At 37.8% G+C, this 21,750-nt stretch overlaps 2 protein-coding genes across 2 annotated transcripts; one reads left to right on the top strand and one right to left on the bottom strand.

Annotated features, from left to right (window-relative positions):
- The first annotated feature begins 4,470 nt into the window (after positions 1-4,470).
- On the top strand, positions 4,471-15,584 carry LOC148160449 (interleukin-1 receptor-like 1). The gene is made up of 11 exons (XM_088011096.1): positions 4,471-4,771; positions 7,201-7,555; positions 8,808-8,991; positions 9,114-9,264; positions 9,534-9,599; positions 10,714-10,840; positions 11,105-11,253; positions 12,677-12,814; positions 14,228-14,392; positions 14,465-14,598; positions 14,896-15,584. The coding sequence occupies exons 1-11, from the start codon at positions 4,708-4,710 to the stop codon at positions 15,142-15,144; spliced, it is 1,782 nt and encodes a 593-aa protein (XP_087867222.1). The 5' UTR covers positions 4,471-4,707; the 3' UTR covers positions 15,145-15,584.
- A 472-nt stretch (positions 15,585-16,056) lies between these two features.
- Positions 16,057-18,744, bottom strand: LOC148160448 (uncharacterized). Its single transcript, XM_088003877.1, has 3 exons — positions 18,623-18,744; positions 18,080-18,467; positions 16,057-16,489 (listed from the first exon to the last, which is right to left on the bottom strand). The coding sequence occupies exons 1-3, from the start codon at positions 18,723-18,725 to the stop codon at positions 16,057-16,059; spliced, it is 924 nt and encodes a 307-aa protein (XP_087860003.1). The 5' UTR covers positions 18,726-18,744.
- Positions 18,745-21,750: the final 3,006 nt, after the last annotated feature.

Below are 21,750 nucleotides of genomic sequence, written 5' to 3'. Positions count from 1 at the left end.
GTTTTTAATCATCTCACAAAACACATAAAATGTGCAGATAAATCACATTATCATTATGCATGATATTTCTTTCTTAAATTTAACAAGCCTGCACTCTGCCGTGTTCCTAGACATAAAATTAAATACGCAGATGTTTGCAGTTGTAAAATTTCTAAATGACAAAATGTTCAAAGAGTATAAGGAACTTTCTGAGTCACTGAAACTTTGACTGGACAGTCATTCGTACATTGAAACTCACAAACTTCATACGTGCCACATTGGTAGGCATTTCAAACGAGGCGTTTTCCAATTTACTCACCAGATCATGTATGACTGAGTCAGTGACTCAAGTGACCACAATATCCTTGCTAATGTGATCGGTATGAATTATGATGTAGAAGACTGGAAATCTCCAAATGTGATTACCGTCAAAGAACAGAAGATGAATCCAGTCGATTTTTTTTTTATTCACTTGCAACGGTCATTTCCTTCATAACCGAGATTCTACGACCACTCTGTGTGTCACAGTAAGGAAATAAGGAGCTGGCCGATACAAAGTACAGACTTCACTCTGCCTCTTTCACTGCAGTCCATGTTTGAATCTACTGAATACAGTCGTGTGTTTTGAATATTGATAATTGTGATCCTCTGTGGTATTTTTGCTATTTTATCCCCACTGAAGCAGAGAAAATCACGTCTGCATTTATAAATATTTAGGTAGATATTGTTGGATCAGTTGAATAAGCATTTATTCTGCCAGTTTCGTTGTAAGTTTCAATTCCAGTTTCCTCCTCTGCCACAAGTCAGCAGTTCACTGGGAAAGGAAGAAATGACACACTGATGTGTGTATCTATCTATCTATCTATCTATCTATCTATCTATCTATCTATCTATCTATCTATCTATCGATCGATCGATCGATCGATCGATCGATCGATCGATCTATCTATCTATCTATCTATCTATCTATCTATCTATCTATCTATCTATCTATCTATCTATCTATCTATCTATCTATCTATCTATCTATCTATCTATCTATCTATCTATCTATCTATCTATCTATCTATCTATCTATCTATCTATCTATCTATCTATCTATCTATCTATCTATCTATCTGGAGAGGGAGAGCATTTGTTTGAAGTGTAATAGACGATTAAAGTGGATCTGATTGTTGTCTGCATCAGGATGAAAATAAACGTCCATTTCTTAGGAAAGAGGGAGTATGTTAGAGCCTCCTAATAGCCTTTTCACTGCAAATTACACAAAGGAAGTGAGTCAGTTGATTTTAAAGACTAAAGCAGAGGAATGCAATCCTTTCTTGAAATGGATATCAAATGGCCTGGTGTCTTTCTCGAGTACTCAAAGATTGGAACCAAATCCCTGCAATATTTATTTAGAATCCCAAAGTATGTGGGTTACCAATATCATGTATAATACATTACTGGTAAAAGCTATTTTTAAAATGCAACTGAGTGCTTTTCATTCAAAGAAACTCCATCCGTGTCCGAGTGAGAGCTAAAGCAAATGCTCTGAGTGAATTGTTGGAAATAAGAGCTTATGGCAGCCCTTTCCATTAGTGAGGCTTTATTCCAACAATAAGGAATGCTGTTAAGGCAAGAGTGTGAGATAACTTTGCTGTTATAGCTTCTTCTGAGAGTCTCCGAGAACTACGTTGCAGATGTTCAGAACACCTGAACGCTGCGTCCTCGTTGAAACATTTCTTGTTCAAACCAACGTGAGAAAAAAAGTCCCTCCTTTGTGGTTGAAGTTGTGTCCTGTCAGTGATTCAGTTTCCTTCCAGACAACTGCGTCATGTAAGATGCTGTAAAGTGTTTGCAGGTGTGATCCTGTGTGCTCCTTAGTGTTTACTCCCCTGCGTTCTGGTGAACTCAGCGGTGGGCTGTCATCCACTAAACAAAGTCGTGGCAAGTCACAAACAACAAAGAACTGAGTGGGGGAACTTTATTTGTTTAGGTTGGCCTTTTCCGTTTATTGTAGGTCGCTTTGATATTGACTTCATTTTTTGTATTAAGTTTAAGTTATTTTGGCTTGATTTGTTTTATATATGTTCTTTTTGCTAAGTTTGTAGTTTTTGTTTCTTGATGTTATACGTCCCCCTTGTGGTAAGTTTTGGTAAATCCTCTCCTTTGTTCTTTATCTGGTTTGTTTGAGATCAGTTACTGTTCAGTCGAGCTGGGCCCAAATCCTCGTTGTTTATCATTTGATTTATTTTACATTAGTGTTTGGGTCTTTGTTATACATTTTTTGCATCATTAAATTGATTCTCCCCCCTCCATTTTTGAACAGCTTTTGTTTTTCGGCTGTCAATCCCTGTGGTAAAGACTACAAAGACAAAATTACTTTAAAAACAGTTGCTTCACATGTTTCCTGCTGTGGCTAAGATGAATCAGTTGGTTACTGTCACAAACTTACTGCATCTCTGAATAGAAGCAAATGGGACAGTTTTTTTTTAACAATAATGTCCAACAAATATAAGAAATCAAAAATACTAAGTGTATTTATGGGATTTTTTCAGTCAAAACCAGTGCCTCCATTTTCATCAAGAAGAGATTTAAAAAAAAATGATTGTTTCTGGTCTCTCAAAATGCTGGATCCATGTGGATGCAAAAAAAAGGCTGCAGATACGCCTAACTTAGTGAGCAACAATTACTTTTACATACATGTCCTCTTTCCTCAGCTAAATGTTCTCAAAGTGAAATGTTTTTTTATTTAAATATTAGTCATTAACATACGAGTGCATTACTGCAATAAAAATATGTGTTAATTTTAACATTTACCACAATTACTCATAATAGTTTCCATCAAAACAAGACAGAGATTCTCTGGAACATCAACATGCAGGCTAGTAGCGAAACCATGAATGAATGGAAAATGTAAAAATAAAGTGCGCCACTGCATGCTGAGAGCTTGATAGTGATGCCAGGAAAACCAGGCTAGCTTTAATGTGTGTTCATTCAGAAGATGGCGAATCTGTGCAGTTAGAAGACACTCAGTCTAAAGTCAGATGCACTTACATATTCATTGATGGTATTCCATTAAAAATCTCTTCTAGGAACACAGCTTTTTATAGTATATGGTCTATTTATGAACTATATGTTGGTAACCTCTATAAGGGATTTACAGTACATTCCATTTGACCAATTCCATGGATGTGGGCAGATCTGGACCTTTACCAGAAGTGCAGTAGGGAGAAAAAGTGGCCCAGGAGATGTGTCAGTGATTGACAATAACATAATGGCAAGGCAAAGCGAGCTAAGTTGCTGCTTAGGGGCCCTAGACCTTCATGGGACCCCATTAAAATGCTTGAATTTTAACATTTGTTCACTGAGAATTGTAACAGTTTCAGCAGAGGTACATTTAAAGATTTTAACGTCAATGCCAACTTTATTTGTAGCACATTTCCAATAACTCCTGCTGCACAAAGTGCTTCAGAAGGTATATGCAACTATGAAAAAATAAAATACATAGGATCAAATATTAAAAAGCAGCAAAAAAGCAATAGAAGAAAAAGAGAGATATTTGGATTGACGTGCTAAAAGCCAGGTCATAAAAGTGAATCTTCAAGTTTAATTTCAAGTTGCTTGACGTTCACATTTAAGACAGGCTTTGTAAGAAAACGCGGGCATTTCAAACGTCACTCCGCACATACAAAGCTGGACAGAGCCATACAAAGATGCTTTATTTCATCTTTCTCTGCTTGTAATTTTTGTTCTTTTACCTGCCGTAAGCTTCGTCGATCTTCACTAATTGCTTATGTTCTTGTAATTTGTTGTACATATTTGTGTAAATAAAAAAGAGCCATACAAAGATGGAGTGAACCGTGAACCCTGTTCTCCTACGGCGATTCGTGAGCGTGAATGCGCATGCGCGTTCATTTCCGTTACTTCGTGGTTTTTTTTTTTTTAACCGTTAACACGATGGATAAAGATCCGAGCGCGAGCGAACAGCACACTTTTCTCAGAAGTCAATCAACGAGGGCGGTCGAGGTAAGCAGGAACTTACATGAAATCTTCTTACGCTCTTGTACAAATTGTGCTGTTAGAGCGGGAAACTAAACTCCCCAAACGGTATACTTAATAAGTAAAAGTTTTAAAATTATTACTGAAGAGCAAATAAAACTTTATGCTTCTTTAATGGCAAGGTAAGCAGCAACTATTTCGCAAAGGAAGTGAACAGGACCTCATTAGTTAATTCAGTGATATGTTACATCACCTTGTATCTTTTTCAAAATAGCTGTTGTAAATTTGAACCACTGTCACAAACTTAAACAACATGAGAAACAGCACCCAACATCTAAAATTGACTGTGACGTCACACTACTCTAATAAGATTACTGTAGTAGCACTGCAATAAAACTCCATAAAATGTCTGATGAGTTTTTATTAACAGTTTCTGGTTTATTGCATTGACAGCTGCAAAAAACAAACAAAAAAACAACAAAAAAAAACAGGACGATGTTTTTGCAGTTCTCTCGTTTGTGAAACATGATTTCTGATAACGTTCTTCGGGAAATGATTTTGTAACTGCACAGATCGTAATCGTCTGCTGAGACAGCTTACTGATGAACTTTCCAGAGCCCCTGTAGTCAAAGAATCTACTATGAGACGGAGGAAAAATAAGGTTATTTAAGCCACATGTGTGAGAACCAGATAGGAATTTGAAGATCTGAACAGTTTGAGAATGAACTTTGTCTCTTTCAGCTAATGGACGTCTCCAGGCTTCTCCTGTCCATCGTCATGGTGATGTCCACATCTGATGGGATATCAGGTAGTGCGTGCATAAAGAACATAGACAAGAGAAAAAAGTCATTACTCTTCATCATTTAGAGGAATGGGATGCAAGATGTAAGAAGTATCATCAGCTTTGTGACGTGACTGCAGAGTTTATGGCTTATGATGAGAGACAGTTCATCATGTAAACATGCACACCAGAGGTATATAGAATAAACAGGCAAACCACTGAGACAGCATAGCGCTGTCTATGTATTATGCTAGCGGCAACAATTGTTGCCATGTTTACATTCACTCTTCTTATTATTAAAATATGGATGAATGGATTAAATATCCACCTTGAGGATGGCATCTGTGTGACAAACTTGTTTAACCTGCCTCTTCCTGCACTTGCTTCTTTTTTTTTTTTTTTTTTTTTTTTTTGTCCCTAGGGGGCCACCCTACATGTGAACAGAGCAGGTTCCAGTGTGACACAAATCGCTGTATACCGCTGCGCTGGATGTGTGACGGTGATAATGACTGTCAGGACAGCTCGGATGAAGATCCTCGTTATTGTGGTGAGTTGAAACAAAACATGCAGCGATAACACTCAATAAAAACCACACTTAAAAAGTAAAAACAAATTTCCACTGTGTGACAAATACACACTGCGTGTTGGAAACCTGTGTTTGTTGACTGACTTTTATTTATGTATTTTTTATGTATTTTTATTTTGATAGCTGCCGATTAAACTCATTGTTACACATTGACATGATCATATGAGTAGTTTTTACCGAGAAATCGATCAGAAGCGCCGTGAAAATGGTCAGATTGACCGGTCCGCGTCTCTGGCTGCAATGCGCGCTCCCGTCACAGGGGGAACAGATTTTCACGGGGAACAGAATTTCTCATAAGACCTCTTAATAATTCCTGTAATGCTGGCACCCAGTGGACAGATTGTACTACAGCCATTTTGCTATTTTTAATCAATCAGATTTATTTATTTCTATAGCACATTTAAGCTACAAGTAAGTTAAAAGTTCTATTTATATATTTAAAAGCACAAATATACTAAGTAATAGAACATACAGTGAGTCAACAATCGAAACTTATAGTTTAGGATCTACGCATGCGCAGTTTGATCAAAAAATTATGCCCCGCCTCTTCCGTGACAATTCTCACACATTCAAAAAAAGGTTCGCGCTCTCACATTCAAAAAACGAGTCTCGCTCTCACACATACATAAAACGAATCTTCGTACTGTGTGTGTGTTCAACTTTAGTCTTGTGTATGTGAGAGATAAACGTTTGTGAATGTGCGAGCTGGTAGTAGTGAATGTGAGGGAGCTGGTAGCAGTGTATGTGCGCGAGCTGGTAGCAGTGTATGTGCGCGAGGTTGTAGTAGTGTATGTGCGCGAGCTGGTAGTAGTGAATGTGAGAGTGAGTTTGTGGTAGTGTGTGAGAGACAAGACGTAATTTTTTGGAGTGTGCGTGGCTATTTTTTTGAGTATGCGTGAGTTTGTGGTAGTGTGTGAGAGACAAAAGTAAATTTTGTCCTAAACGGCCCCTCATAGTCTGGTCATGTGACCATTCACACACAATACATGAAATGGGTATTACTTAGAGAAGACACCCTATTATTAAAATTTTAACTTCAATTAGTTGCCAAAAGCCAAACGAATACTTTTAGAGATTTAAGAAGTTAGAAAAAATGTCTGGTGACAATGTCCGGTGCTGCAACAGCGACAATGACTGCAGAGACTGGTCAGATGAAGCCAACGGCAGAAGTTGGCAAATGACCACAAACTACTGCAATATATAGTAACTACTGGATAAGTGATTCAAAATGTAGAATGTTTATAAAGTTGCATCTAGAAAATTCAATAGACATGAACCCATAATCCAGCCTGTGACACAGAGGAGGCTCCACTTTCAGGATGGCATCTGTGAGAAAGTTGTTTAACCTGCTTCTTGCATTTACTTCTTTTTTTGTTTGTCCCTATGGGCCGCCAAACGTGTGGACCGAGCAACTTCCAGTGTCGCACAGGTCACTGTATACCGCTGCTGTGGAAGTGTGACGGTGAAGATGACTGTCAGGACAGCTCGGATGAAGATCCTCGCTATTGTAGTGAGTTGAAACTGCTCCCCGGTGTGTTGCTTCAGGAGGAAGAAGTCGTGAAAAAGTGCTTATCAGATATTAGAGCAGGGTGGAGCTCTGCAGCTGAATTTCTGCCACTGATTTACAAGTAACGTGCAAACTGACATACACAGACTGATTTTATGTGTCATTTACGTGATTAAAAAAACCGTAGAAAGAATATTTCAAAGCATGTTTCAGTTGTTCAACTTTGCTTCTTAAAGTTTAACATTTTCAAAATCAAAGGCTTTTGAACAGTTACGAAAGAAAATGCAAACCGAAATTTGCAGTTTTGACACATCCATTTCCAATAACCGTATCTTCAACATTCTTCTTTTCCCTCATTTTCAGAAGCATCAGATTCTTCCTGCTTTCACCTGGACCAGGATAAATATAAAGTTATTGAAGGCGAAGCATTTTATTATGTGCCCTTCGATATGGATGACCCCAACATACCTGATGAAAATATTACGTGGTACAGAAATGAGTCTAAGATTAAGTTTATTACTGAGCTTGTGAATATTACCAAGATTGTGAATATTACTGAGCTTGTGAATATTACTGAGCTTGTGAATATCACCAAGATTATGAAAATCACCAAGATTATGAAAATCACCACAGACGAGACACACAGGATATATTACCATGGAGGAACGCTGTTATTCTTAAACATCAGCGCTGATGATGCTGGTTATTATTTTGCCAGGTAAGAATATTTGTTATGTTTGCTAGTATATTGAAAAATGTGTGCTACATGAGTTTTAAATATGAGGAAATTAATGGATTTTGTTAAACATTAAGTCTATACGGGAATTTTTCTGCCATAATTTGGTACCACACATTTTAATTTTGAATGCAGAACTTCATGTCTTTCGTCTCAAAACCTGCAATGCTTGTACTCAAAACTTCTGCAAATATTCACTGTGGTTTCTCAAACCTTCCTCCTCACACTCAAAACCTGTCTCTGCTTTTATCAAACCTCCACTTGCAAACATCTCTGCTCGCTTGCGTAACATTTTCTGCTCAAGCGTGAAACAAAAAAGTACTGTCGCCTGGGTGCGTTTGTTTCCTTCTAGTTTGTGTGCCTGTGTGGCTACTATTGAGACAGACAGACAGACAGACAGACAGACAGACAGTCAGTCAGTCAGTCAGTTAATCCGTTTGGGATTTTACCCTCAGGGAAACTGTAGTTCCCGTCTTCCTCGCAACACCAACACATCAATTACAGTTTTTACAATAATGCTTTCCATCCAAAACAAAAAAGAGTGACATAAAGTGACATTGCAATGCGTTCGTCTGCTGATAGACTGATAAAAAAAGAAAAAAACAACTCAAGCGAAAAACGTTCTTCCTCCTCTGCCTCAAAGGAGGAAGTGATGGTTTTAGTGCAGAAACATCCAGTTTCAGAGATTGTATTATCTGTTAAAGTAACGTTATATTAGTCGACCACAAAGTGAAATATTTTGCTGTCATAATGATTTTATGGTCTAACGCTGTTAGAGTCCACAAGCTGATCATGGCTGACAGATTAGTGAGGTGTGTTAAGCCACCAGAGATTCTGGTGTTCTTGTGAGTGAGGGGACGGTGCACCAGCCAGCCGACTGGGAGTCACCAAACAACCACATAAATATCTGGTTGCTACGGGATACTCTCTGGGTTTTTATCTTATGCAAAGAAAAATGTTATTAGTTTGAAACCAAAGCTTTTATAAAGAGTTAATATACCTTGGTACCAACTATTGGCCTGTGGATATGTAGTGTGTTGCAGTGTATTCTGCACGTTTCCTCTTAAATTATCAGTTTTTAGTCACAGCAACAGATCTGAGGACATTCATGACCTTTAGAAGATTTATTAATGTAGCTTTGTATTTTAACTCTGTTGTATTTCTAGGCTACAAGATCCTTTTTCTTCTTTGATGTTTGAGATCAGCTAATCTGTGAATGTTTCTTTCTCCACAGGCACATTGAGCCATCAGGTAAATGTTTCTACTATCATCTGAAGATCGAGGTCTTCAGTGAAACAAGCCGAGAGAATCTGACCTATAGAGCTATCCGAAACTCTGACCAGAACATAAACATTCCTTGTCCACAGCCTGTTAAAGACACATGCAAAACATTCAATGGGAACTTCACATGGTTCAAGGTAAGGGAATCTCTGATTACTTTATTTTGTGAAAACACATCGCAAACGTGGTCTGTTTCTAAGACATTAAAAGATTTAATTCTGTTCCATCATTTCTAACGTCTGTCTTGTTTTTATTGCAGGGAAAGAATCTGATTCCTGGTGAACACAGAGAAAGCCTGTGGGTAAATAATGCAACAAAAGACGATGAGGACATCTACACCTGCATATGTACCTGGACTCACAACCACAAGCTGTACAACTCTTCTGGATCCAGGAGACTTTTTGTTTTAAGTGAGTCTTTTTAGACTGTTGGCTGTTCAGATGCAGACAGGCATGTGCTTTGTCCTAATAATTATAAAGTGAAGTGAAAAAGTATTTGCTCCCCCCACTGATTTATTCTGTTTTTGCTTCTTTGTCACATTTGTTTCATCAAACTGGTATTAGATTCTCACTTTAGTTGATTTCAGTTCATATGTATAGTTTTTGTTCTTAATGCAACGCTCTGCAGTGCCTAACGAAGCACAACACAGTGAAAACGTTTCAAATCTGCTCCCTTGTAGAAACAGCCATCTTTCGAAATGCAACAATTGTCTCTCCAACCAGCAAGGAGCAGTTGGCTGATGAAGGTAAGAAAACAGCTTAAAACCTTAGAAAGGCTATCAATCCCTCCCTTAAACTCCTGGTGAGTTCTGGTCTGATGCTTTGCTTTAAACCATAACAGGGCATAATTATGTTGTAACTTTTTTTCCTAAAATCACAGGCAAGCTGTGAAAATTCACTGATTAAATAAATACTTAGGATGGATTTTCTCATTTCTTGTGTTGCTAACAGAAGTTTATTTTGTGCCGCCATGTTCAAATAGTCATTATCCATCTAGTAGCACATATTAGCATAAATTACAAAATAATAAAAATTAACACAATTTTGTTGGCACCAAACATGCAACATTTAATGGCGTCTGGTATTTTTTTTTTCCACACAACTTTAGTTTTAGTGTAGCTGTTGCTTCAGGTGAATATTTTATTGAATTAAATAGGGTTCATAAAACAATATGTTACCTTTAACCTTTTACCATCTGAAGTTATGGACACATAACACAGAGAGATATTTGTATTATTTCTACACTTTTGCTTTGTTTGCTTTTGTTTTAAAATTATTTTGTTTGTATATGAGTTTGTTTATTCTTTTATTACACCATGTACAATAAAGTCAAACTCAAATGTTTTTACTGATTAAAGTTTCAGTAGAAATGAAACATTGTTATAAAACACACACACATCCATCCATTTTCTAACACCCTTGTCCCTTAGTGGGGTCAGGAGGTCTGCTGGTGTCCATCTCCAGCAAACGTTTCAGGCGAGAGGCGGGGTCACCTTGGACAGGTCGCCAGTCTGTCGCAGGGCAACAAAGAGACACACAGGACAAACAACCATGCACACACACTCACACCTAGAGAGAATTTAGAGAGACCACTTAACTTTTTGGACTGTGGGAGGAAGCCGGAGTACCCAGAGAGAACCCATGCATGCACAGGGAGAACATGCAAAGACCTCGGGCTGGGAATCGAACCCACGACCTTCTTTCTGCAAGGCAACAGTGCTCTCTCTCTCACACACACACACACACACACACACACACACACACACACACACACACACACACACACACACACACACACACACACACACACAGTGAATGGAAACTATATGTTAACGTAACAAACCATCATGTGTTCAACAGGCTCCAGCATGAAGCTGAACTGCACTGTTTACTGTGGGATTAATGCAGAACGGGACTGTAAGGCCACATGGTGGATTAATGGAAAACCAGCGAAGCAGATGGATGGATACACCGAGAACAGCACATTGTAAATCTGAACATCATTATGTTAACTATGCTGAGGTTAATTTAGATGAAAATTCTGAATTGTAATCTTTTTCTGAGGGGAGTCAATGTACCATTAGAGTATTTTATAATAATGTATTAGAAAAATGGAGGAAAGTTAATTAAATATCCATTAAGGAAACTGACATTTAAATTGATGTCCTAGTAATTAAATCAATACTCAGTAAGCATTTATACACCACTGATGTTTGTACAACTTTTAATGAAGCATAATTTTATTCCTTAGAGACATTGTGGTTCCTTCAAAGAGAACCTTCTCCACAGCAATCCTGACCATCCAAAGGGTTTCAGCAAAAGATTTCCAGAAGGAGTTTATGTGTCGCGGCTCAGGATTTTATTCAGGAAACTCTGTAACTTTAACTCTGAAGCAAAGAGGTTAGTGTTGGTGTTCCCCTAAACTTTTCAACTTCTGGCCTAAGGTATCAGGGCTGCAGAAAATGAATGATCCTTAATGTTTGTGGTGATACTGAGCTATCACCAACACACCAATAAAACATGAATATAAAAGCCATTTATGCAGAATCAGCAATTAGCTTGCTGTCATATCCATGGCGGTTTGAGTTGGTTTTTGTTTGATTTTTTATTTTTTATTTTTTTGCTAACAACTGAACAAAAATTAGTTCAGTTTAATATTTTTTTGTTCTGCTTCCTGTAGTCAAGTTCAATGCTCTTAATACACTGCAGTGACTATATTTTTCAATTTAATTTTAAAAATGTGTTTATTTACATGGGGTAATAAATAAAAGGTTGGATATGTACGTTTACGGAGCACATTCTCATTGCTCACTGTTTTACTGTTGTTTGAGCCTCTGATTCTCCACCATTGCCTGCTGGATTCCTCAGTTCCATGAATGTTTCATGTTTGTCCGCATGCCACACATAGATGTAATTTCTGTTTTTCTTTCTTCATTGACCGTGTGTGTGTGTGTGTGTGTGTGTGTGTGCGCGCGTGTTTGTTTATAATATCTTGTGGGGACCATTTTCCTGACACATACTACGTTGTGGGGACCCACCGCTCCTTGTGGGGACCGAAGCCTGGTCCCCACAGGGGAGATGTTGTTTTTGGGTCAGGGATCAAATTTAGGACTAAGGTGTGAATTAAGTTTTGGTTAGGGTTAGGTTAAGGGTAAGGTTTAGGCCAGTGGTGCCCAAAGTCGGTCCTCGAGGGCCGGCATCCTCCATGTTTTAGTTCTCTCCCTGGTTTAACACACCTGCATCAAATGATGGCTCATTAGAAGGCCTAAGAAGAACATTGACAAGCTGAAAAGGTTGTTACTACCATCAGGGAGAAAACTAAAACATGCAGGATGCCGGTCCTTGAGGACCAACTTTGGACACCCCTGGTTTAGGCTGTAGAAATGAATGGAAGTCAATGGAAGGTCCCCACAAAGATAGGCACACAAACGTGTGTGTTTGTGTTTTTTTTCTTTTGTTTTGTTTTGTATTTTAAATCTTACCACTTTACTGTCTGTCTGTGCTTTGGTTCTGCTAAACCAAACTATGCACATGCTATTTTCTTTTACATTTTTATCAATGACTTGGATATCATTTACATTTGTTAGAAAAGCACTTAAACAAAAAAGTTTTAAGGTTTTGACATGATTTTTTTTTTTGATTGAATAATTGTGAAAAATATTTAACTTCATACGGGCGGCATCGCCAGAGGACCTGCGGTCGCCAGGAGGCCAGAGCGGCGCTGAGCTGAGGGCCGTTCCAGACTGCATGCAGCTTTAATTGTTGTTGTTTTTCTGGTTTTGTCATGAAACTCACTGAAGCCTTATTTATGCTTGTCTTCCAGAGTCCATCATTCCCTTCAGTATATTTAGAGGGTGTGTGTTTGTGATTGTTGTGATCGTCGCTGTACTGGTGAAATATTTTGCCATTGACCTCGCTCTGTTGTTCAGGACCTGCTTCCCTTCAGAAAGATGCAATGAAGGTACGATAAATTCAAGGTTTTCTTTGAAAAGATGAAATCAGGAGGTTGATATCAATCAAAGGAGATTACTCCAAACAAATGAGCTCAATTTAAGCTATGCAGCAGTGCTTTAACCAATCAGGAGAATGAATTGTTTTGACTCTATGGTTTGACACTTAAGTCAGCTCTCATCAAGAAACTTTCTTCACCTCATCACATACACTGTGTGTGTGCAGGCACCTTATTTTGACTTTTTTGGTAAAAATGCATTCATTTCAGCTTTTCTGATATTAAAGTAAGTCTGCTATACTTTAAGCAGTGTTTAGAGATCAATGCTGAGTCAACCATTTGCTCCACAGAGCCATAAACTGCTGTATTATTATTATTTTATTTTTTGGCAGAAGGGCATTTTCCTCAAACAGTAATCATCGCTCCACTTTATCATCTCTGGCTGGATATTAATGTTCATACAACAAATACTATTTTTTTCACTAGCCTTTGTTGTACCAGAGAGAAACTGCTGAGGGCAAACTTTAGACATTTTCCTGGTTTAGTTGAACATTAAATAACGAATGAAGAATCTGATGTAAAAATCCTACAATAGAAGAACCAGTCACTGAAAAATGTAAGATTCATTGTATGTAAGCCTAAAAAAACAGTACCAAATCGTTGTTTTTTGAATATACATACTCGTAGATGAAAAATCGATACTTTAAAATATCAATAAATGTCGTGCAATCGATAAAATTACACAGACCTAATACATGCACTAAATTTGAATATTATTGGAAAGTTAATTTGCTTCCATAACTTAATTCACTTAGTGAAACTCATTAGATTAATGATACATGCTGAGGTTTTGAATGTGTTATTTCTTCTAATCATAATTATTTTACAATGAAAACACGACATTTAAGACATTAATATAGTAAACCAATGAAAATCTTTATTATAATATGAGGGCTTGGTGAGAAATATGTTTAAAGATTATTTAATCTGATCAGTGAGCTTATCATGTATATGCAGTGTAAATTCTTAAGTTTTATTATAAAAATTGCATTTTTCAGGGGGCGGGGGGTTAATGGTGCATTAGGATTATTGTAGGCAGGCCTAAAACTAGATGATACAACAAACAACTTTAATACATCTTAAAAGCAAAAATTTGGTGCACAAGTTTAAATTTACTGTTCTTTATTTTTTAGTTTTTTTTAACTATTATTTTTACAGCTGCAAATATGTATTCATAAACCTGCTTCTGGCAGAAAAACAAAAAATGTCATTTCATTTTTATTGGTCCCTCATTACTCTTCACCAATAGTCTGAAAATAAAACAATCTGATAGTCAGAATCTTTAAACAGCACGTGATTTAAGTTAGCAGAGCTAGTCACTTCCTGCTGAATGTGAATCTTAAAGATCTTGTTTGTGTGACCCAGATATGAAGATGTACGATGCCTACGTTGTTTACCAGCCACAGAGCTTAGACATGGAAATAGAAAACCAACCGTTCAACTTTGTCACTGAGACTCTGCCCTCGGTTCTTGAAGACAAGTGTGGATATCGACTCTTCATCCAGGGAAGAGACAACATGCCGGGGGAAGGTCAGTCATTTAGTGCATTTCATCAGTGGATGAAATGCACTTGAACTAATAAGTATTTTTCTGGTCCATCAGATCGTGTGGAGCTGGTGGAGAGCTGCATTAAGCAGAGCAGGAGGCTGATGGTCATCCTGACACCAGGATCAGGACCTGAGATGATGGAAAATCCCACCTCAGACCAAACCTCAGCCATTGGGTTTGACTGGCAGGTAAAAGAGTCTGGGGGTCAAAGGGCATGGAGTGGGATTAATCCAGTTCATATTCTTCTTGTTTCAACTTAAATCTACATGTTTACAATGCTAATGGGAAGGCAGCAGATCACATTGAAGCACAATTTCTTTATATTAAAAACATATCAGTTGTGTTATTTAGAGAATTCAAAGTGTCAGTGAGAAAGTAGTGTGAAGTAGTGACAGTGGCTTCTGATCTGATTGATTCTGCTTCCAGCACTTCTTAAATAATAATAATAATTTTTTAAAATCTGAATGTGATTCATATATTTCCAGGTCGGGCTTCACCACGCGCTGCTGCAGAGGGATATGGGCGTGATTCTGATTCAGCTCGGAGAGATGGGGCCGCAGGATTATGCACACCTTCCTCCAGGCCTCCAGCACCTGATCCGTCAGAGCGCCCCCATCAGGTGGCCGAAGGGCTCACGGGCAGCCTCCAAATATAACTCGCCCTTCTGGAAGAGAGTCCGATACCTGATGCCAGTCCGACCCGCCAGAAAACGAGATTCATCTGCCATCATCTAAAACCGCTGCGCTTTGAAATGTGAACATAGAAAATTAAACTGAAATCATGGACAGATTCTCTACAATGAATAAAGATGAAGGACTTTATTAGGCAGGGCCGTGCAGAGACCACTAAAGGGGCAGGTGCTCAAAAAAAAAAAGGGCACCTCTTACCGCATTCTAGAAAAGAATATTAACAAAGCCACACAGCCTTCAGAGCTTAATAAATAATGATAAATTATGAAATTATGAGACATACAATATAAGTTATGGAAAATCTATATATAGAGCATAACACTATGCATATGTTAGATATTTTATTAGTAATTTCTTTCTACAGGTTTATTTTGTTATAAGTATTGCCATATTCAAACCTGCAATTTAGCAAAATATGTAAATCAGAGCTAGACCACCAGACACATTGTCTTTACAGAATTACACTATTAAAATTATAAACAAGGGCCTTTAAGTGTACTGTGATCTATATAAAAAAAGAGCTGCGTGTTTGCTACACTTACAGTGGAGATAAAGATGGTCCATTCAGGAAAACAGAGCTGCATCAAACTTTAACGTGGAACTGCAGACAAAAAAATAGCAAAAATTGAATTGTTAATGCATGTCACCATGACAAAAGCCTACTGAGACTTACTGCCTACCAAAATTTGTGTCTTAGTGTATTTTGTAAGTACCTATATACATTTTCTTCAATCTTTCCTTTTCTTTTTTTCATCTCAGTTTCTATTCTTTTTCTTCATTGTCTCATCTTCTCTGTGTTGAGTGGAGGCTGATGTCTCTTATTTATTTCAGGCTCTTTTTTCCCCCAAACTGAATCTAAGACTATTATCCAAAATCTTCTTTTCCTTCATGGTGATTTAACTGTTTAAAAACAAACTTACAACTTTTAAGCATGTTTGCTATTTTGTTCTCTTCTGTTCACAGCAGCAGTTTTCTGTTGGTCATGTCTCGAAAAATGTCAACGACCTCACTGTGAATGATTGGCACATCTTTCTCAATTGCCAACAAAAGAAGGTCTGACAACCTATCCTCCTTGCATAAGCTATGTAGTTTTGTTTTCACTAGCTTCAGTTTTGAGAAGGAACGCTCAACGGTTGCTGTAGACACTGGTAAGGTGGCATATGTTTTCAGTAGTCCAGTCATGTTGGGAAAAACCAGATCAGCATATTTTTCTTTGATGACAGACAGCATTGATGACACACTGAAAGACGAAAACTCCAAATATGATCTGTGAAAAACCTTCAGCTCCGTCTTCAATTTTTCTCGGTCATCAATTTCATAAAACTGGCAGAGCATCTTTAGTAGAGCTTGAAGTGCTTTTGGAGGAACTGTTGCATTGGTCCAGTTTTCTGGGACAGTAAGGCAGTGGAGGGCATTTAATATTTCCCAGGTAGCATTATCTCCTCCCTTGAACCATTTCTGAAGCTCTTGTGTAATGGAGTCTACAAAAACATAATATACCTGTGCACGGTAGGACTCCTTCAAGGTAGGGAAAACATGGTTATCAGAAGCACCTGTACCAACCGCAGTAAACTTTGCTGGCACTTTCCTCTTCCTTCTGAGTCCACTGACTTCTTCAGGGGGGTCAAGCCCCACAGATGCAGCCTTTTCTGTGGCTTTCTTATACATTTCGCCAAATTCTTCTTCTGATCTGCAACACTCCAGTATCTGTAGTACCCCTTCAACAATTTTGTAGGCTGCAGCCAGGTCCATATCTTTCTGCTGTAATGCATCTGATGCAACTGCAGTTACTTGGAAAATGGGGCAAGTAATTTCCAGACATAAGAATTCAAAATTGATATTCTTCAAAAGGATTGCTGCGTCACCTGCTGATGGATCAGGGGGGCTTTCCTGAGTCATATTCTCCAAGAACTTCATAACAGCTGGAAGGATCTTTTTGAGAGACTTCAGGGCTCTTTCTCAGCAGGCCCAACGAGTGTCAGACAACTTTTGTAGTTCAACTGGACGCTGATGTGGTTGCATTTCTTTCTGAACCTCTATAAATGCAGTATGCCTTTTTGATGAGTTCCCAATGAAAGCGTAAAGTTTTTCAACCAAGTTGAAAAATGTGACAAAACATATATTTGATTTGGCACTTTCAACTAACACCAAATTAAGACAGTGTGCCTGACAGTGGACATACAAAGCCTTGGGATTGTGCCTGAGATTTCTTGCCTGAAGTCCCTTGTAGTGTCCTCTCATGTTAGCTGCTCCATCGTATCCCTGACCTCTGATGTTATCCATTTTTAGATTGTTTTCCTTCAGTACGTCCAGAACCAGATTTTCAAGGTCTTCTCCACTTGTGGATTGAATGTTGCACACCTGAATAAATCACTCCTTAATCTGCATGTTGTGCACGTATCTGACCACAAATGACACTTGTTCCATGTGTGAAACATCTGTGGTTTCGTCAATAAGAATGGAATACAGCTCATTTTCTTCTATTTCAGTTTTGATTGCACGTCTTACTGCTATACCTAATGCTTTTATTATGTCATTTTGTGTTCCGTTTGATAGTCGTGAGACCAGTGGTATTTTGTTACTTTCCAGTGTTTCTTTCAAACCATCCAGGTGCAATTTAATGACACTATCATACTTGCCGAATAACTCCACAAGCTCTAAAAAGTTGCCTCGATTTAGGCTTCCTGAAGTCTCATCATCTCCTCTAAATGACATGCCCTGTCTTGCCAAATAAATTGTAATGGAAATCAACCGAGATAAAATTTCTCTGTTCCTCTGCTTTTCTTTGTCTTTTGCAGCTTGTGATTGAAGGTTACCAGTTTCCAAAAATGCCTCCAGTGATTTTTTCTGAAAGGTGTTCCACTTTACCATGGCATACATATGGGACTCTGATGCACTGTCCTCTTTAATTTTCTGTAATGCTTTGTTCCATCTGTTTAATCCTATTGTCTTCCATGATTTGCGGAACATGTACTTTTCTTCATTCAAAAAAACACGACAGCTAAAACAAAACATGGAATTTAAACTGGGAGAATACTCCAGCCATGGGTTACTCTTATACCATTTATTCTGAAAAGACCTCCCTTCTTTATTTTTAGGAAATGACAGCTCTGGTTGGCATGGTCCTTGTTTTACACAATTTTGGATAAATGCTTCATCATATTTTATGTTGAACTTCAAGACATGTGCTGGGTCATTTGGGTGTGGAAGGTCCAGTAAGAATGTGAATGGCCTCTCTCTGACTTGTTGCTCCGCGTTTTCGTCCATAGTGTTTATTTCTGACTGTTGTCCCTCTCCTTGCCTGTCTTCCTGTGTTGTTGACTGCATTTTTGTCTCCTCCTCTGATCTATCACTTTCTTTCTGTCCATCTGAGAGCAAGAAACAAACTAATCATTATTCTACACCTAGATTTAGTACATCTTAGCATAAGAAAAACACAACCGATTCCCTGTAATATTAAATATATTGTTCACTACCAAAAACTACATGTTGATAATGGTAAGAACATTTTTTTTGTTCTTACCTGCGGTACTCGTTCTGACACAGTTGGTCAACAGTCCACTACCTTTTGCTGCTTCTATCAATTCCTTTCTTTTTTGTTTCTGCAGTCTTTCTTTACGTGGCATCTTTGAACAGAAAAAAGCAAAACATAATGAATTATTATAAGAACACTGTATTAAACCACACTACCAATTCTTTACCCTTGTATTTAAACCAATATTTTTCAGTCCAAAGCACAATATTAATTTCAGAGAAAAGGAGGCCTCTGCTATGGAGTTCAATATGTTTCACAATTCTCCATTAAAATAAAAACTAACCTCAATTAAATAAAATACAATTGTGATCAACACATTTTGAATTGAAACAATTTTTAAACAAAAGTTTTGCTTCATTTTTAAAATTAAAATCAGAGATTTATGTCTCATAAAGTGAGACATAAATCTTTTCTTGCTATTCTAAGTTTTTGTTCGTGATTCAAAGTTTTGCTTGCTTCTCACAAGACGTCGTGGGCAGGGCCGAAAATTGCAACAAAAGATTTCTGATGTGTGCAAATAAAAGTTTTAAGTTTTACAAATAACTTTTTAAGTTCACAAGACAAAAATTTGTTATTTCATTAAAAAAATTTAAATAAAATTTTTTGTTTAAAAAAAATCGTTATAATTCAAACCGTTTTGAAGGTGCTATTCTCCTTCAAGATACATTTACCTAATGCTAGAATAAATGCAATGTACATTATGCAGCAAAGAAAATTAGATAATCGGACATATATCCATCATGGAGATGACAGGTTTTGGATCGTCGATGTGGCCCTATCAGCAATAATGAAGAATGACCGCTATCATTAGCGATACAGGGAAGAAGCTTTAGTTATCTTGTTTTGCTAGCAAACTCGTTAGCTAACAGCTACCTAATAGGACAACAACAACAGCCTAATGTCTGTATAATAAAATACTGAATCGATAGATAAGAACAGTTTGTCCTTACTTTTCCTTCCTTCCTCCTCCGCGTTGAGCTCTGCAGTAAGCTACCTTGTCTCAATGACTGAGCGGGAGGCAGCTACGTCATGCGTCACGGGCAAAAGGTCATAGGTAACAGGTGACCGGAGAGCTTATTATGTTGTTTTTCTTGAAATAAAACAAAAAAAACCCTAATAATTTAGTACATGTCAGAAGAGGGCTTGGGAAAAAATAATAGTAATAGTAAAAAAATAAAAAAATAAAAACAAATTTGGACCCAAAGGGCACTTGGGGGCAAGGAGCAAAAAGGGCAGGTGCTCAAGCACCCCCAGGCCCCCCACTGTACGTGCCTGTTATTAGGAGTATGTAATTTCTGCTCCTCCTTAGCTCTTCAGATGTAAGATGTATTTCACAATATATACTACATATAGTTCATCTGCAAAGCTTCTTTAGGACTCTTCTGTTAGCTTCAGCATAGCTTCTGCCATAATTAAGAGTAAATGCAGACTTGCATAAATGACTCTTTATTAAATAATTATAAGATCAAGTCCCAGTTTGACAAATAAGTCTGCCATTACATGCAACTGAATAATATTTTAGTAATTGATCAATTATTAGGTAAGACTTTTATGAGCAGTAGTTGTGAAATACTCTGTAAGTTTTCTTCAGTTTCTTAATTAAATAAATTCTTTTGATCAAACCTCTTCGTCTTAGTTTGAGTTCTACCAAACAGCATTAAGACAAAGTCCTTTTTTCCCTTCCATGTGCATTACTACCCAGATCTACTTAAAACATATTTCTCAAATTCTGATATTTGCTTTAATTTACTAAGTATTGAAACGTTTTCTGTTCTTACATACCTGCGGTTTTTAAAAAAAAAATTTTCTGCTTGCCATCCTGACACAGCTGGAAATGTAAAAACAGAGGGAGTGGTTTTGGGACAGAGTGTTCCCTGTAGGAAGTTATTATCTGACTGAGATGACGATGCAGTTTGAGGTTGGCTTCAGCTCTGTGGAGTCAGCCGGGTCTTCCTCACGTTTCAGAGTTGGGTTCGTTCTCTGCCTTCTCCCTCCTCCACACAAACGGTTCCCAAACACTCGAGGAACAAAAATTTATAGATTCCACGTCTTGTGACTCTCTAACACAGAGGTTCCCAAACTCCCACAGTTTGGGAATGTCTGTGAGACATTCTTAGAGATGGAGTTTCTAAGAATCCTCTTCCCCACCTCACAAACGTCGTTCAACCAGACAGCTATTTGTAAGCCATAGGGGGGGCCCAGGAGAAAAGTTTGGGAACCACTGCTTCATTCTATAAGACTATAAGAAGTTCATTCTTATAGTCTACTAGAGCTCTGGTCAGATTGTCCAAAATCAAACTTCCAGACCTTTACTTCAATGTCATAGAATAGAAGTGAGTGTTTAGGATGATTTTAAAGTTCTCCAACCTTTCAGCAGATCTGAGGTAAAATATTCCAGACCAGATTCTTTTATGATTAAGGGCATGCAAATCTGAATATCATCTGCAAAACAATGAACTGGGATAAACACATTTCCAGAAATAGAACTCATAAGCAGCATACACAATAAAAACTAGGCAAGTCCCAGAACAGAGCTTTGAGGAACTCCACATTAGACGAGCTGTATCAGCCACAAGCTTCAATGAATTTGAGATTTAATTGACCAACCAACACAAAGTGGTGCATAAAGGTAAAAGGATGCCATGAAACACACAATCATGTTCTGAGTTGGGGTTTTTTGTATTCACACAAGTTTATTTTTATTTTCCAACCTCGTGGATTGCAGCAATGTTGTGTTATCGGAGGAAATATGGTAGTTTATCAAATTTCTCAGCCTCTCGGTAAAGTGCCGAGGCGACAGACCTTGTGGTGAGAACTTTTCAACAGAAAAGTTCTCACCACAAGGTCTGCACCACATGAAACTGATTCAGAGATTGGTTGGTTTGCCAGCAGTCACAGCAGCAGATACGGGCTGTGGGGATAGAAGAGATTATTCTGAATTTTGGGAACTGCTGTGGTTTGTGATCATTATATTAATAGTAAAATGTGACCAAACAGCTGATTAATATCATCTTTGAATCCTCAGCACTCAACAGCAAAAATAAATTTATCCTAAAAAAGGTTTGCTTTTTATTTAACATCACAAACCATTGTCATTTGGGACTACTTTTATATCT

Source organism: Poecilia mexicana, unplaced genomic scaffold (assembly GCF_051168715.1).
Source record: "Poecilia mexicana isolate PSO_F unplaced genomic scaffold, ASM5116871v1 scaffold_2, whole genome shotgun sequence".
In the NCBI taxonomy this organism is placed as follows: domain Eukaryota; kingdom Metazoa; phylum Chordata; class Actinopteri; order Cyprinodontiformes; family Poeciliidae; genus Poecilia; species Poecilia mexicana.
Note: the sequence above shows the minus strand (reverse complement) of the source record. Positions and strands in the feature narration are given on the sequence as shown.

Bases quoted from the DNA above. Each gene is read 5' to 3' on its own strand.
- LOC148160449 (XM_088011096.1), top strand. From the start codon at position 4,708: ATGGACGTCTCCAGGCTTCTCCTGTCCATCGTCATGGTGATGTCCACA. The intron at 7,556-8,807 runs GTAAGAATATTT...CTTTCTCCACAG, and splicing joins GCTGGTTATTATTTTGCCAG to GCACATTGAGCCATCAGGTA. The intron at 10,841-11,104 runs GTAAATCTGAAC...TTTATTCCTTAG, and splicing joins TACACCGAGAACAGCACATT to AGACATTGTGGTTCCTTCAA.
- LOC148160448 (XM_088003877.1), bottom strand. From the start codon at position 18,725: ATGCCACGTAAAGAAAGACTGCAGAAACAAAAAAGAAAGGAATTGATA. The intron at 18,468-18,622 runs GTAAGAACAAAA...TCTTGCTCTCAG, and splicing joins TGTCAGAACGAGTACCGCAG to ATGGACAGAAAGAAAGTGAT. The intron at 16,490-18,079 runs AGAAAAGTACAT...CCTTACTGTCCC, and splicing joins TGTCGTGTTTTTTTGAATGA to AGAAAACTGGACCAATGCAA.